Genomic DNA, 15,889 nt, shown 5'->3' with positions numbered 1-15,889 from the left:
TCTTCCACATGCTAACACTGTCTAGAGGAAACAATAGCATATGCAGACAACATTGGTAAGGCACTGACAAGTGTGCCACTGAATGCTCTAACTCTATTTTAATAACCTTTTGGTATTTTACTAATGTGCTGTTTAACATTTTGGAAGATGAAAGACCTTAATCTAGTTTTCTGTCTTTGCTCAGAAGCACAGAACAGTATAGCTTCTTAAAAAGCACAGCAGTAATGCAAATGTACTACAAGTAATTCTCATTTAGCATTGATGTATATCAATGATCAAATAGGTAATTAAACATGAAACTAAATGTAGTACCTCAGTTTCTTGCTATTTCCCATCATGTTGAGGCCAATTGCGTTCCCTTTAAAAAGTCTCAAGCTTCCAGTTTTGCCTCGCCTTGCATATGTTTTTATGGAATCACCACTGGTGCCGACAGCTCCAGGCCGACAACGAAAGGTCTGTAACAGAGTTCACGTATATTAAAATACTCGTATAAAAGTTAAAGGAAAAAAAAAAATTTCAAAATATTTATATAAATATTACTTTGGCTTGATTTGTACCAAGTTTCATGTACAAAATGCATGACTGCTTTTGTACCAAATTTCACGTAAAATATACCCTGTCTGATCCCTTACTCATTATGATTCCTTACCATACAAAATACGAGTATTTTCAAAGTATTATGAAGCACCTTGCAGTTGTAAGCTATTTCAGTATACATAAGAAAACCACAAAAAGCATGGGTTTTGCCTATGCATCTTCTCCTTTTATATACACTCACATATACATGCATATAAAACAGGGAAATCTAACAGTAAGCAATCATGGGATATAGCGATGAAAAATTTTAATTAAAAAATACAATCTCATTAATGAAAATTGTCTAAACTTAAAACCAGTTATTCATGCTCATATTTTCAGAGTACTATACAAACCAACAAGATCTATAGGAGTAAAAGGAACATTAAGGGTAAGCAGAGGAAAAGCTTAAGCATATGTTGTTAAATCAACATATAAACTTTCATTTTGTAATACCACACAGGTGACTATGCAACATTCTTTAAAAACCTAGGAAGCTTTAAAGATAGGTTTTCACCAGTAAACAGTAGTTACCTTTCTTTCTTCATTGGGACTGAAAGGCCCATCACTGTCATCTATGCTGAGCAGATTTGCCTCGCTAGATAAAATAGATAGAGAGAAAAACAGATACACTGTAATGCAACAGAGCACCAACAAAACATTTTAAACACACAGAGTGGGGTTTTCTCCTTCCCTCTTTAAATTTAAATGCATCACATGCACATTGTACATATATGCCTAAAACAACAGGAATGTTAAATGGGCAATGTAGTGATCCAGATGGATTATGTGAATATAAACTTGAACTGTACATCAAATTATTTCACAAAAAGCAAAACTAAAAGGATGTTATTAACTCAAAATATCACTGAACCTTCAATATTGTTATAACAATGTTACTGACATCATGAAAGATTCTATACAGCCCTATGCATAAATTGAGTCAATACTAAATTAACCTATAAAACAGTCTTAGTTTGTTCAAGCATATCGGTGTTCAAGTATGTGGTTTAAAACCGCAAACTTCAGTGTTGTAGGAGAAAAACTTGCATATAACTAAATTTTATCCCATAGCAATTACCGCCAAAGTATGTCTTCCTAAAAACACTGTACTCTGTTTGGCTCCACTGCTCATTAAAATGTGTTTCTTTAGTACTTTTGTGTTTGTAATCTTCAACTATTATAACGGAGAAGAAGATATAAAAAAAGAAACCCACTCCACAATACTGTGAAAACGTACTCTTTTCAGTAATAGGCAATTATCCTCAAATGATTTTAAGTATTTAAATTAAACCCCCAATCATACATTTTATACTGATAGCAGCTAGATAAAGCTAACACATTCTTGCCTCCAGGAGAAACAACATGCTTCTCATCAATCCTGATAAGGTTACTCCTCTCTTGGCCACAGCAAAATAATACAATCTTTAGCCAATTTTTAATTACTTGGGTTTGGGGTTTTTCATTAAGATCATTCAGGCAGCAACTACTTAAGAATACAAGCAGTTGTATCAGGAGTTCCAAGGGAATGGTTACAGAAGAGAAACAACGATGGAGGTGAAGATGGAAACGTTTCTTAGCTACAGATACGACATGTTGACTGCAATATACACAATAAACTTTAGCTCTTTATATACAAGGTAACCACTCAGAACTCTCCCCACGCCCCCAATTTCCTAAAACCTTTTTCTGTGCACAAGATTTCCCTTCATGTTACAATTCATTCCCCCACCTTATGCAATACAGTATCCTTACATCAGATAAAATAGAAGAAAAAAGTTCTTGACTCAAATGGTGAGAACTGCAGACCCTGTCACTTCAGGAGGTAAGACTGCGCACACAGCTGGTTTTGATATGGAAATAATTATATAAATGTCAACACTTAGCCAGTGGCACTGTTCTATTTTCCTTTCACTTACAGACCACAACAATTCTAGGTGTGTAATGGTAAAATGAACAGTGTAGTGGATCACCACTAAATTCCAATAGAAAGTGTCACAAAGACAGAAGAGTATAGTTGTACTTCTGTACAGACTATCCGCTGATATTAAAATTTTAAAATACTGTAACTTTTTTTTTTTTAAACTCCCTTTCAGGATAGCATATTCTTTCAAGGGAGTCTCACTGAGCTTTCTTAACCCTTCATCAGAAGACAATGAGTTTAATGATTTCAGAAATTTTCCAGATCGTAAAGAATAAATGAAACTCTGCAGCACAAACATGAAATAGCAAGCAACCTATGGTACCTGCAGCTCTGGCATTCACCTACTGCATTGATCTAGCAAGATCATTTTACTTCTAGATACATTTTCCTTCTCCAGCTCCAGCTCATACAAAAATCATGACAGTTTTCAAAACACCCTTTTATAGTGGCTATATGTTTAGGGTTTCAAGATGCCCCAATACTGTAATCATTTTAATAAAGGGCGTTTGGGTGGGTAACAGACTGCGAATTAACAAAACACTGAAAAAAAATCCTTAAAACTGAAGAGTAACTCTTATGGTGCAACTAAGATGACATGACTAGAAAAATATTTGGAAATCAGATGTTTTTAAAGAACAAATATTTTTAGACCTTAAGGAATGCAAAGTATATGCATCAGTACCAGAAAGGCTGTTTTTTCAGAAAGCAGAATACATAGCAACTGACTAATGTCTATTTGCTCATGTATCACATGCTTACAGTCACCACTTAAAAGATGCAATTTGTACAAACAGGAAAAAAACCCACTGTACCACACTCCCACATACCAGACAATAACATTTTAACACTACTGAAATGAAATTTCTGTGGTCTTGCTGGGAGAAGGCTATGCCTCCACACTTTGTCACTTTTAATCAGGGAACCAGAGAGAGATTTTCACATTAGAACTGTAATTTCTAACTTTTCAATACTTTAATTAAAAGTTTATAATAAATGAAAGTTAAGTCTTTACTCAATTTTTTTTTAAATAAATAAGTTTACGTAAACAGTTCTTTTAAAAATGGAGTTCGTAATTATGCATTTGAATTTAGGCACTGAACAAGGAAAAAAAAATTCTATTTACTTATCTCTAATTACCTATCACTTGTTTAGTATTTTAAAAAATTAGGAACTGTGCAATAGCTAGATACCTCAGTTTAATAGACCATGTTTTTACTACTATCTACAAGCAACCCAAACTTTAAACCTCTGTTGAACACTGAGATTACACTCCAATGAGTTGCAAGCATATTTTATCAACTACCAACTGATCCAGTCATGTTTCAAATGTGATTGGAATTTCTTTCCAAAAGCTGTTAAATATATAAAACCAGGAGGCTGACATATTTCCCCTCACAACGTACCGTGTACATTCCTTATTCTAAATTACATGGTGGTAGGCAACACATTAAAAAAAGCCCTGACATCAGAGGCACAAGAGAAGCAGTGATATTATTCAACTCACACACAATGCCACCACATTAAAAATAACCTTAACTAAAACTCCTAAAAATTAAGAACTGAGGCTCTGAACAAAAAGTTCTTTATTAGTTTAAAGACTATAGTGCCTTACTAACGGGTCATAAAAGCAGCACAAAACATCTCTATAAATATGAGGGGCTGTTTTGAGAAAGGAATAAAAAGGAAAAAAATATCGGAAAAATCTAAACAGAAATAATTTTTTAAAAGTATCACTGCTTTTTCATTCAGGAATAAAAGAGAACAAGCAGTTTATCCCCTGTAAATAAAAGGGAAACAAACAAACAAACAAAAAACTTTGTGAAAGAAAGTGATTGTTAAGAACGGATTCCATAGGGCAAATAAATGAAACAAACCCATTTCTTTGTATTCCGTTTTTTGATAAGGCTATTATTGAACAAATCTCAGTGGAAGGCCCAAATCTGGACTATTAAAAGAACAGCCAAAAGAAAACTGGGCCCATCGATTTATAAAACCATTGTGAGGCATATTGAAACATACTTCAAGAACATTTACCCAGATATTAAAAAGAAAGTAAATATAAATTATTCATTATAATCACCTGTAAAACTAGAAAGCATCTTATAACATGTTCATTTCAGTAATCAATTTAATTAATATATTACTTTGGCCATGTTTGTATAAGTCTTGCATCTTTCATGTCTTCTGCTATGTAAGATAGGCAATTTCCATCATTTATTCTGTGATGGTCTATGCAGGTTTTGGTGTGTTCAACTGACCAACTGGTCTTTTTTTCTACTGTTCTACATAAAAGTTCCTCTCTTTCTGTGTGACGTCTAAGTACAAAGCAAGAAAAGCCTCAAGTCACTTGCTATTATCTTCACTGCTAGCTGAAGTGGATCAAATCTTGTAAATCATCAAAAATGTTACTTTTACTTTTTTAAGCAGACTGAAGATTATCTGCAGGCATTTACTGTAGGATAAGATACTTGCAATTACCATTCTGAATTTCCGTTACTCTAGTTCCAAGTATCAACTCCAGCAGCATTTAAAAATGTATATATTGTGTTGGGTGACAGTTTATTTTTCAAATCTTCTTCAGTTTACAAAAGTTCTTTACTCTTTTTGTGTTCATTACTTGACACCTTACCATTATGTCACAGCCTAATTCCTCAAATAAGTTAAACAACACATTTTCAAAATTATCTACCTATTCTAAAAATTGCTTTGGTAGGAGGTCATTAGCCACGTATTCCATCAGTGTTCATCTCGATGAGGAAAGATAATCCAAGCAGACATCCAGTATTGACCAACAACATTAGCACAGGCCTCATGGGGTAATAAAAGAATACAGCCAATCCTTTAAGTGCTGGGATGTTATTCTTGGGCCAGTTCAAAACAAACTTACTGTATGTCTGCCATTAAGAGGGCAAAAAGTTGTGATAAGGTCAGACACTAAAATGCTAGTGCCTCAACAACAAGCATGTGAGGCATCCAGACACTTGCTTCAGATTAACTGCTTTCTCTAGACAGAAATGCAGTAAGTTACAAGCACTGCTAGTAAGTATCAGCATACCATAGTGAATAAGAATGATATTATTAAAAAATTGCCAGAACACATACTTATTGCATAGTGCACTCAAAATATTGGGGGGACACCAAGCTTTATGTTGGAATAGTTCTAGGAACTAAAGCTGCTGATCTTTGAAATGTTCTTCTAATGGTAAAGAGAATTTAAAAAGAAAAGGACAATTTATTGTCAAAATCATGTGTTTCCTAAAGTTCCCGTCTGTCAGTATTTTGTTATACAGAGTAAAAACGTATCAGAAAAGCAAAATACACAAAGTATTTCAGAATGCTCAAAGCTTACATTGCCATTAAGACAAAAAAACCCCAGGTGTTACCAGAAGTATGTGGGCAGCTTAAAACATACAGCTGTTTGGAGAGAGTGAGAAGTTGCCTGAAATGGTATCAGAGGATGAGTAAGCAAAAAAGGCAGGATCTCCAGTTTAAATCAATTTTCAACTAATCTTGTATCTATACTTCCAGACAAGATTCTGTGTAATTCACAGGTATAAAAATGAATTACTGATGTAAGTAGGTAATAAAATTTCAATACTGACTACAGGAAAACTGTTTATCGTACAGAATATTTGAAAGGAATGAAAAATCACTCAGAAAAAACATCTTAAAATTGGACACCATTATATAAAACATATGTTCCATAATCAGTTTTTAAAACTTCTTTTTTTAGCATCGCTACACTATACATATCTCATTCTGTATTCTTAAGTGAACATCAACTGGAGACAGATGGAAAACAGCAGTAAATTACTAGAAAGAAAAAAAAACTGCTGTGCTTAAAAATGTGAGTTACTTTCACTTCCAAAGACAAGTAAAATGCAAATACTAACTGTATTGTATGTGCCACCACTACACTTAAAACATATTACTGTGCACCAGAAATGGATGTAAAGGTGCTAAGAAAAAAAACAAGCTTAATTTTATAAAACTAAAATGCCCTTAGTTTGACAACCTTTGAAAAAGTGGTTTTAACTTCTGATAGTTACGTTGTCAAAAGCTCTTAATGCTTACCTAACACTTCAATGAACTTCTGAACTCATTTTTTAATTACTAAAACAGCACATTTATTAATGTTTTTCTAAGAATACAGCATAGCCGCCTGCTGCAGCCTAAGTGGTTATGTGTCTGTTTTCCTATCTCCCAGTGCACAATTATTTAGCAGAATATTACAAGAATATTATAAGAATTTATATAACAATATTATAAGAATTATTTTTGGACATAACCACATGATTCATTTCTCATTACTGGAGAACTATAGCATCATTTTTAAACTTGCAGGTCTTACTCTCCATATATCTCAGAACAACAAATAAACTTAACATGCATTCTTCATGCATAAAACCTGTACTTTCAAGAGTTCATTAGTCTTTCTGGAAAGAAATACATTAATATTGAGAAAACATAATAACAACAAAATGTCACAAGAACAAAGTATGTATTCAAACTATACACATAGGCTTTAAGTTTTAGTCAAAATCCAAACATACCAAGTGAAGAAATAAATTATCAGGGAACAAAACCAGTCTTAACTCTACCCACTGAGATAAGCAAAAGGGAGAAGAACCTACCATCTTTTAAGCTCAGTTTAGTTTGATGTAGGTCTACAGCTACAGAAGTACCTTAACTGTAACTGTGAAGTACTGAGTAGCATCACCACTAAAGCAAAAGTTGAAGCTGCTTGGATACTCTCCCTTTCAGTTTCCTTGCTTTGCATGTTGACGTATTACTTGTCTGTGTTCCTTAGACTTTCACAGTAGTTCCAAAGACAGTTGTAACACCTTTGAAATGTACTGTGTGCTATGTGTAAGCCCCATGTTTACAGTTAAATTTACATTATAATGCATTTTTATATGGCAATACTATTTAAAATAATCACTTCTTTGGAAACATTTTTCTTAATCACTGATTATATATTGTTTCTTATTAATAAATCACAAAAAAGTATTTATTTATAGACACTTTTACTTTCAATAGCCTAAATAAAAGGATCCTTACTCTTTCTCTGTATCTCCTTCACTTTCTTCTGCATGATCAAAGCTCCAATTATTTTTAAAACCTCCATCTCTCTTGGACTGTGATCTATCCAAAGCTGAAATGAGAACAAGTTAAGGTAAGTCTTAATTTCAAGCTGAGTTATTAATCAACACAAACTAGAGAGGTAAACCAGATGCATATATTTTCCCCAAGTATTTATTTTACTGATGCCAATGTTTAACTACTATTTGACAAAGTAAGTTCATCAATGCAGTGGTGACTCATTATCCTAAGTAAATACAAGTATTTTGTCAGCATCTTGATTGCTAATTCAACAAGTTAGCAGGCTTTTAAAAATTATAACAAGGCAGTTTTACAAGGATTTCAACTGGTTTACTGACACCTGTAAATTTAAGGGTTCTCTGATATGAACTATATGCCCCACGCAGGAAGGGTCTTCACATTTATTATTTACTTTTTCCATATAAAAGCAACAGTTCTGAACTGCCTCAAGTACAATTTCAAAACAATACCTTTTTTTCAATTCAACATCTGACGCTAACTGAAATTTTGGTGTTAGCATCAATTAAGTAAAAATCTAAGCTTTCTGAGAACAGTCACATGACATCAAATTTCAGATTTAACTACTGTAATATCCAACAGTATGGACATTTCCATATAATATGATGGCATGGGGGTATTCTTAAGTGAAGGAGGTCCAGAGCACGAAGACAGCACTCATTAAAGCAAGGCCCTGTTCACACCAGACCCTAACTATTGCAACTAAGAGTTGCCTCACATAAATTCTGTATGACAAACTACGCAGCAGCTTTGATTTTGGTGTAATATTTAAATGTGTCTTTTCTTACCGTGTTTATCTTTACATAGTTGGAAACGCATTTAGAAATAATGAACACAACTCTATGTTTTGATAGGAAAGAAAAAAATATCACAACCAATAACAGATGTCTAGGGTAAAGTGTAAACAGTGAACACAGAAATATTTATAGCATATACAACCTTTGCTTCCAGCTACTTGCATGTACCAAGGACTTCCTGAGCCATGGATGTTATCTCTGTGTTTAACAGCCTTTGCTAGCCTTTTTCTTCTACCTACTCGCTTTTTTAATCAACCTTACTTTACAGAATCAACTGCATCTTGATGCAGACAGTACCTCTGCTTAAATATGTATTATATGGGTAATCATCTCTTTTTGTTTGTTCCGATTCAATCTAGAATCTTTGGCTCCTACTTAGTACTCTACTCCTCCTGTTCTAGTACTTTGGAAGACAGTAATAAGTAATCCTTCCCTATTCACTCATGATTGTATAGATCCCTATTGTGTTCTTTCATGGTCATCCTTTTCCCAGGCAGAAAATGAAAAAAAAAAAAAACAAGTATTTTTAATTTTTCTTCACATAAAAGCTGTTTTATGCCTTTAAATCACTCTCAATGTTTCTCTCTGAACCTCTTCTAGTCTACTGTTCCCTTTTTGAGATGACGGTACCTACATTATGAGGAATATTCAAGATGCATACATGCCATGAATTTCTATAGAAGCAGTGTGATGTTTATGTTTTGTTCTTTATTCCTTTATTAATAAGTCTTAACACTGGATTCGTGGTTTTCACTGCTATGAAGAACTGCACTGATTTGTGTACTAGATAATTAATCTTTCACTCATGATTGGTAAGAACCAGTTCAGAGCAAATCATTGTCTACAAAAATTCTTTTTCCTACTTCTCATTCAGATTACTTCGCATTTACCTACATGGAATTTCATGTAAGATTTTAACCCACATAACTCAAAACCTGAGCATCTGCAATTTTCTTTAAATAGCTAGCCATTATACTAACCCAAGAAGTCTGTAACATCTACAAACTTCATCATCTCACTATCAAACTCTTTTCCTTTTATCTGTGCACCAATGTTAACGCAGAACCTTGTGGAATTCAACGGGTTACTCCTACTAACAAAACAAACCATTTTTGCCCTCTCTTTCCATCTGTGGCCAGTTGTTCCTTATAAAACTTTCCATTTTATCCAGAGGCAAATTAGCCTCTCCAAAAGCCTTTGGTAGAGGACTTTACAGAGGGAACAATGAAACAAATTCCGGTCTTTGTTATCACTTCTACGAATCTGGGTTGTACAGTCACAAAGCTCACTGATAGAATGTTCCTCCAATGCCTTTTTAAAAAGTAGTTATTGTACTAGCTACCTTCTTTACCTGCAACATGCTACAGTCAGGAGCTCCTTTACCCCAGAGTTCCTCTTATAACACCTGGATGAATGTCATTTGATCCTGCTGCCTTGTTCATTGTTTGCTTAACGTACTGCAATTTCTTCCACTGATGTTTCAGTTTGAGTCATATACTCTATTACAGTTCTTCTTAAGAAATATTCTGGCATGAAGACCTCTGTAAGTATTGTCAAAGTGAGTGGAAGCAATTCTGTTTTACAGCTATGACCATACATTCTCCAAAGCCGCTCGGTTGCATGCTGACCTTACAGATACTCCAGAAACTTTTCTGATTAAAGAAATACTTAACAATAGCTTTTATGACTGTTGGGAGTTATTCATCAAAAATTTTTCTGCCTGCCTCATCGTAAGTTAAATTCATCAGCTTTTTTTTATTCTCTATTTTCATCATTCAGACAAAAGTTCAGATTCAAGAAGGATGATGTTTTATTTCAGATCTTTCACCTTACCTTGCTGTTTAGTCATGCCAACATTTGGGGGCCTTCTGAAGTCTATTTAAATAAGCAGCACACATGTGCTGTAAGCCTCCAATATGGTGTCTTTAAATAACTCCCAAGCTGTCTGCAAATATTTTACACTTTGGCTGAATCTTTCAGTTCCTTTTCAAAAAGTTTCTTAGGGATTTCTGTAGTCCTTTTTTTTTGAATTAAGCACTTCTGTGTTGGATGGTTTGTCCACTGCTACAGATCAGCTCAGCTGTCCATGGAAGAGCAGTCTTAGTATCCCAGCTCTGCTCACTCAGCTCTGGATCAATTTTAAGTCTCTCTAGGATTCTTGGTCCTACCAAAACACAAATCTAGAAGTATACCATCACGTTAGCCAGACAGTCCATCTAACTGAGTTACTTAGGTCATTCGGGATCTGATCCTATAGAGGTTTGGTTTTTGTTTTGTTTTTTTTTTTAAACAGGGATAACAAGTCATCTGTCACACGGGCTGTTTCTAACTATTCTGCAGTAAGACAAATTTGGAACCTCTACCTTTCTACTATCAAGGCCATTTTAATCAGAAGACACATTCATACCCAGAAGGTAGAAATATTCAAATAAGCAGAACTGGCCCTAAGACACTGAACCAACAGAAGTCAATTTCTATACCTCTGCCCAAGAAAGGCAGCATGCTGGAACAGATCTCACTAGCGATAACAAATCATTTTTCCTCCCCACTACAAGCTCCCTTTAGTGCTGTCATGCCAAGGGAGATAAGAAATTTTGAGCCTGAGAAACTATATGGAATTTAAACAGACATCTTAAAGAGGCATATCTAATGTATTTCACTGCTTTTTAAAACAACTGTGAGGAGTCGCATGTCATTTTTAAAAAGCCAGTTAAAAACTTTCCCCAAAAAATAATTCATATTGTAATTCTTATTAGAACTTTTATGGCGTTATTAACCACATCCTGAAGACAGCCTTTTAAAAATCCCCATCTAGACTCTAGACTTTTTGAGTAAAACCCATTTAACAAATTTTGAATTACAAAACAAAGTATGCTTGTAGGAAGAATGGCAAAAAGCAGATTAACACCTTTAAGCTGCTGTGTATGGACACTGTTTTGTTAACTCCTTTAGCAGGAGTTTCTATCATTCAACGGTGTTGTTATGCGATTTGTAGACGGGAGGAAAAAATTCACAGTGAATCTCCATGAAATAAGAGCAAAGTCATGCATCTGCAAAAAAATCCATTAACAATTCTGCCTCTCAAACACTAAAGTGAGCAGTGACAGATACAGTATTTTGTAAAGGGCTAATTTCCAACAGAAGATACCATCTTAGAAGAATTTCTTGCATGTCTTGTATCTTGTGCTCTAAGGCAAGTCATTCCATATGAATCTATCCTACAACCGACCAGAAAAACACACGTATTTCTTTACTGGTTTGGAAGTGATGCTGCATTGGGTTTGCATGGCAAGGTTCTGGTAGTGGGGGGGCTACAGGGGTGGCTTCAGTGAGAGGATGCCAGACCCTGCCCTTATGTTGGACAGAGCCAACACCACCAGCCAGCTCAAAGACAGACCCACCACTGGCCAAGGCTGAGCCTATCAGCAACAGTGGTAGCGCCTCTGTGACAACGTGTTTAAGAAGGGGGAAAAACTCCTGCACAACAGCAGCCAGGACAGAGGACTGAGAATATGTGAGAGAAACAACTCTGCAGACACCAAGGTCAGTGAGGAAGGAGGGGCAGGAGGTGCTCCAGGCACCGGAGCAGAGATTCCCCTGCAGCCTGTGGTGCAGCCTACAGTGAGGCAGCTGTGCCCCTGCAGCCCATGGAGGTCCATGGTGGAGCAGAGATTCACCTGCAGCCTGTGGAGGACCCCACACCAGAGAAGATGGATGCACCCTGGAGGAGGCTGTGACCCCGTGGAAAGCCCAAACAGGAACATGATCCTGGCAGGAACTGTGGCCCCATGGAGAGGACTCATGGTGGAGCAGTCTGTTCCTGAAGGACTATACCCTGTGAGAAGGATTCACATTGGAGAGGGTCATGGAGGACTGTCTCCTGTGGGAGGGACCCCACACTGGAGCAGAAGAGTGTAAGGAGAAAAGAGCTGCAGAGACAACACATAATGAACTGACCACAACCTCCATTCCCTGACCCTCTGCATAACTCAGGGGGAGGAGACAGAGAAATCATGAGTGAAGTTGATGCTAGGAAGAAGGGATGGGGGGGGAGCTGGTTTAAGTTTTAGCATTTATTTTTCATTATCCTACTCTGATTTGATTGGTAATAAATTTAACTTCCCCAAGTCAAGTATGTTTTACCCATGATGGTAATTGCTGAGTGATCTCCCTGCCCTTATCTCAGCCCACAAGCCTTTCATCGTATTTTCTCTCCCCCTGTCCAGTTGAGAAAGGGGAAGGATAGATCGGCTTTGGTGTGCACCGGTGACCAGCCAAGGCCAACCCACTACAGATGCATTTACTGGTCACATGAAGATCAACTTTTCCAGGAAAGCAACTTCCTCAAATGTAGCACTGGATTGCCAGAAGAACTCCCCATCACCCCCAGCATACAACAGTAAAGACTTGAAGGTTTCTATTACAACACACAAAAGCTTTTACAAATATTTCAAGTGCTGAGATCACATTTCCTTCCGTGTGTCCAAGAACCATCCTAAACATGAAACCTAAATCAAACAAAGGTTTGGTTCAGGACCAAGCTGTTTTTGCAGGAGGACCTGAAGTTCACATTCTTTGCCCCCAGTTACACTGGTAAAGAAATAATACAAGCCTCATCTTACAAATGCTTAGACCATCACAACTGCAACAACTTACCAGAAACTGCAGCATTCATACAAAAAATGCAAATTAATTTAAATATGCTCAGAATCATTGCCTTCATCCAGACTCATATTTAAGTAAATTAAAAAGAATGCTTCTAAGTTTTCTAATCTGTTGTTCATTTAGAGTCATCACATATATATTGTTAAGAGGATAAAAGTACTCATAACAGTGTGACACAGAAATATTTTCTCATTTTTTTACTTTCCCTGTTGCTTCATTTTCTTTCAGACAGGCTTCTTCGGGCTTCTGTGCAAAACAGCTTTTTTTTCTTCCAGCTTAGATACCATCAGCTCTAGTACATCAACTGTGTAACCACAGTGAGGTTGCATTTTCAAATACTGAAGCAGCAATACATGAATGGGTTTACACACACCTCACACTTCCTAAAACCTGGGGCTTCTTGCTCTTCTCCCGCACCCTGTGCACATCAGCACAGCTGTTTCTTCACTGAGAGGAAATCTGGGGAAAGAAACTAATTCAGGCAAAAATACCTTGAGCAGAAGGGGAGGGGGAAAGTCATTTTTCAACTGTATCAGTTCCCTCCTCTGTTCAACCACACTACCACAGCACAGCTGTGACAGCACAGCAGAGGGAAGGGGGCATCCAGGAACTGAGACTGTTTAGGTACCACTATGAAATCTGCATGGTACCATCGCCTAACCTACATTTATAGCTACATATTTAGAGATCTACTCCTTTAAAATGCTTTAACTTCCCTCTCCCTGAATTAGTTGCAGATGCAAAAAATCTGTCAAAACCACTTACAATAATAAGCAGTAATAATAAACTTAACGTAACGATAAACAGTGAGATAATACATGAAGCATGGAGTTCAGTAGTAAAGTTCTATGACATCAGTATAACGGATACAAAGTATGGACACTTTCACACATGAAGTCAACTTAACTTCTCAGATGTCTAATAAAAACCCCCACCTTTTCAAGAATGTGATGTCAACAGAAAACCAATGATAAACACAGAGCATCCACTCCTGGACAAAGAAAAAACATTTATAAGAGGCCTGTATTTCAAAGATGGAAAATCATCTGCATATTCTGATAAATGACTAGGTTTTTTTCTTTAGGACTTTGATACACATTGGGTTGTTTATAGTGAAGAATATTATGTAGAATGATTGGACTCAAGAACACAGAACTGCTTAAATTTGATCACTTGAAAAACTGTGTTTAACATTTTCTAAGTATTAGCAAGGAGTAACAGAAGAGGATAAAATAAGGCTAGAGTTTAAAGTATGTTAAACATTTTCTTTGCAATGTCTTTGAAGGTTTTTCTGGTAAGACAGCGGTGGTAAACATACAATGGACAACTAGTGTTTCTTGACCTTTTCTACTGATTCTCTCAACAGAGATGTAGAGGTATCACCCAAAGATGCTGCCCTTATGACAGCAGCAGAAAACAATGCAGAAATCCTTCAAGAGGGCTTCTTTCTTTACACCAGCAGCAAAAGGAATGCTAAGCAAAATGTGGGCCCACTGCTTAATGAGATAGGAACCTAGTGACAAAGAACATGGGAAAAACTGAAGAACTTGATAATTTTTGGTTTTGCCACTTCAGATTTCACTGGTAAATTCTGCCATCTGACCTCCCAGTTCCTCAATTCTACCAGCAGAATCTGTGGGAATGCAACATCACCCACTGCTGGGGAAGAACATTTAAGCCACTTGTGCATGTAGAAGTCCACAGGATCAGACAGGATTATCCAGTGGTGTTGAGGAAGCTTGCCAATGTCACTGCTAGGCCCCTCTACATTATCTTTGAAAGGTCATGGCATAAGAGAGGTTCCCAATGACTGGAAAATCATACCTATCTTCAAGATGGGCAACAAGGATGACCTAGTGAACTACAGGCTAGTCTGCTTCACCTCAACCCCTGATAAGGTTATGGATCAAATCTGGCAGGAATCCTTTCCCAGCTGCATGATGACAAGAAGGTGAGATGTCAGCATGGATTTACCAAGGGCAAATTGTGTCTGACTAATCCAGCTGTATTCTATGGTGAGATGGCTGGCTCTGTAGATAAGGTGAAAGAAATGAGTGTTGCAAGGCCTTTGACATGGTCTCCCACAGGGTCCTTATAGCCAGACTAGATACAGACTGAGTTAAATGAGTAAGAAGATGAGAGGAAAACCAGCTGGACCACTGTGGGTCAAAGTGTGATGACTACCAGTAAAAAAACAGCTGCTGGCATCCCTCAGAAATCAGTACTCAAGCCAATACTGTTTAATGTCTTTGTTAATAATCTGGATTATTAATATATAATGGATGGTTTATCCAGCCTTCAGAAGCGAGGAAGGGAAACCTTTTTGACATCTTCAACTACCTAATGGGAAGACAGAGAGAAGATAAAGCCAAACTCTCCACAGAGATGCACAGCAAAAGGACAAAACTGGACACAAACTAGAACAAAAAAAAAATTCCAACTCAATGGAATAATTTATTTTTTACTATGAGGATGCTCAAGAGTGGACCAGGTTGACCTGAGAGGTCATGGAAACTGAACAAAGCCCTGAGCAACCTGTTCTAATTGGACTTGGTTTGGACAGGAGGTTCCAACCAGCAGTCAAGTAAAACCAGTGACTACACAGAGATACCTAAGGCAACTGCACCATCACCACAAACATTTCCAAAATTAAATACTTCTTTCCAGAGAGAGAAAAGAGGGAAAGTGACTGGTCTGCCACTCACTCAAACTTTCTACACAAGTAATATAAATTTAAATAACATTAAAAGCAGGATACAACTATAAAAGGAAAAACAAAACAAACAAACAAAACCCAAACAGTAAT

General features: G+C 36.5%; 1 protein-coding gene across 3 annotated transcripts in view; it reads right to left on the bottom strand.

The window, feature by feature from the left end:
- The window catches only part of SENP6 (SUMO specific peptidase 6), an 81,083-nt gene that overhangs the window by 53,375 nt on the left and 11,819 nt on the right, over positions 1-15,889 (bottom strand). For all 3 annotated transcript variants that reach the window (XM_074895933.1, XM_074895931.1, XM_074895930.1), the window contains exons 2-4: positions 7,562-7,655; positions 1,111-1,174; positions 313-455 (exon numbers count right to left, since the gene is read on the bottom strand). In XM_074895933.1, coding sequence (XP_074752034.1) covers positions 313-455; positions 1,111-1,174; positions 7,562-7,655 — 301 coding nt within the window. The remainder of the gene's footprint in view (positions 1-312; positions 456-1,110; positions 1,175-7,561; positions 7,656-15,889) is intronic.

This window comes from Athene noctua, chromosome 1 (assembly GCF_965140245.1).
Source record: "Athene noctua chromosome 1, bAthNoc1.hap1.1, whole genome shotgun sequence".
Classification (NCBI taxonomy): domain Eukaryota; kingdom Metazoa; phylum Chordata; class Aves; order Strigiformes; family Strigidae; genus Athene; species Athene noctua.
This window is presented reverse-complemented; position numbering and strand designations above follow the sequence as displayed.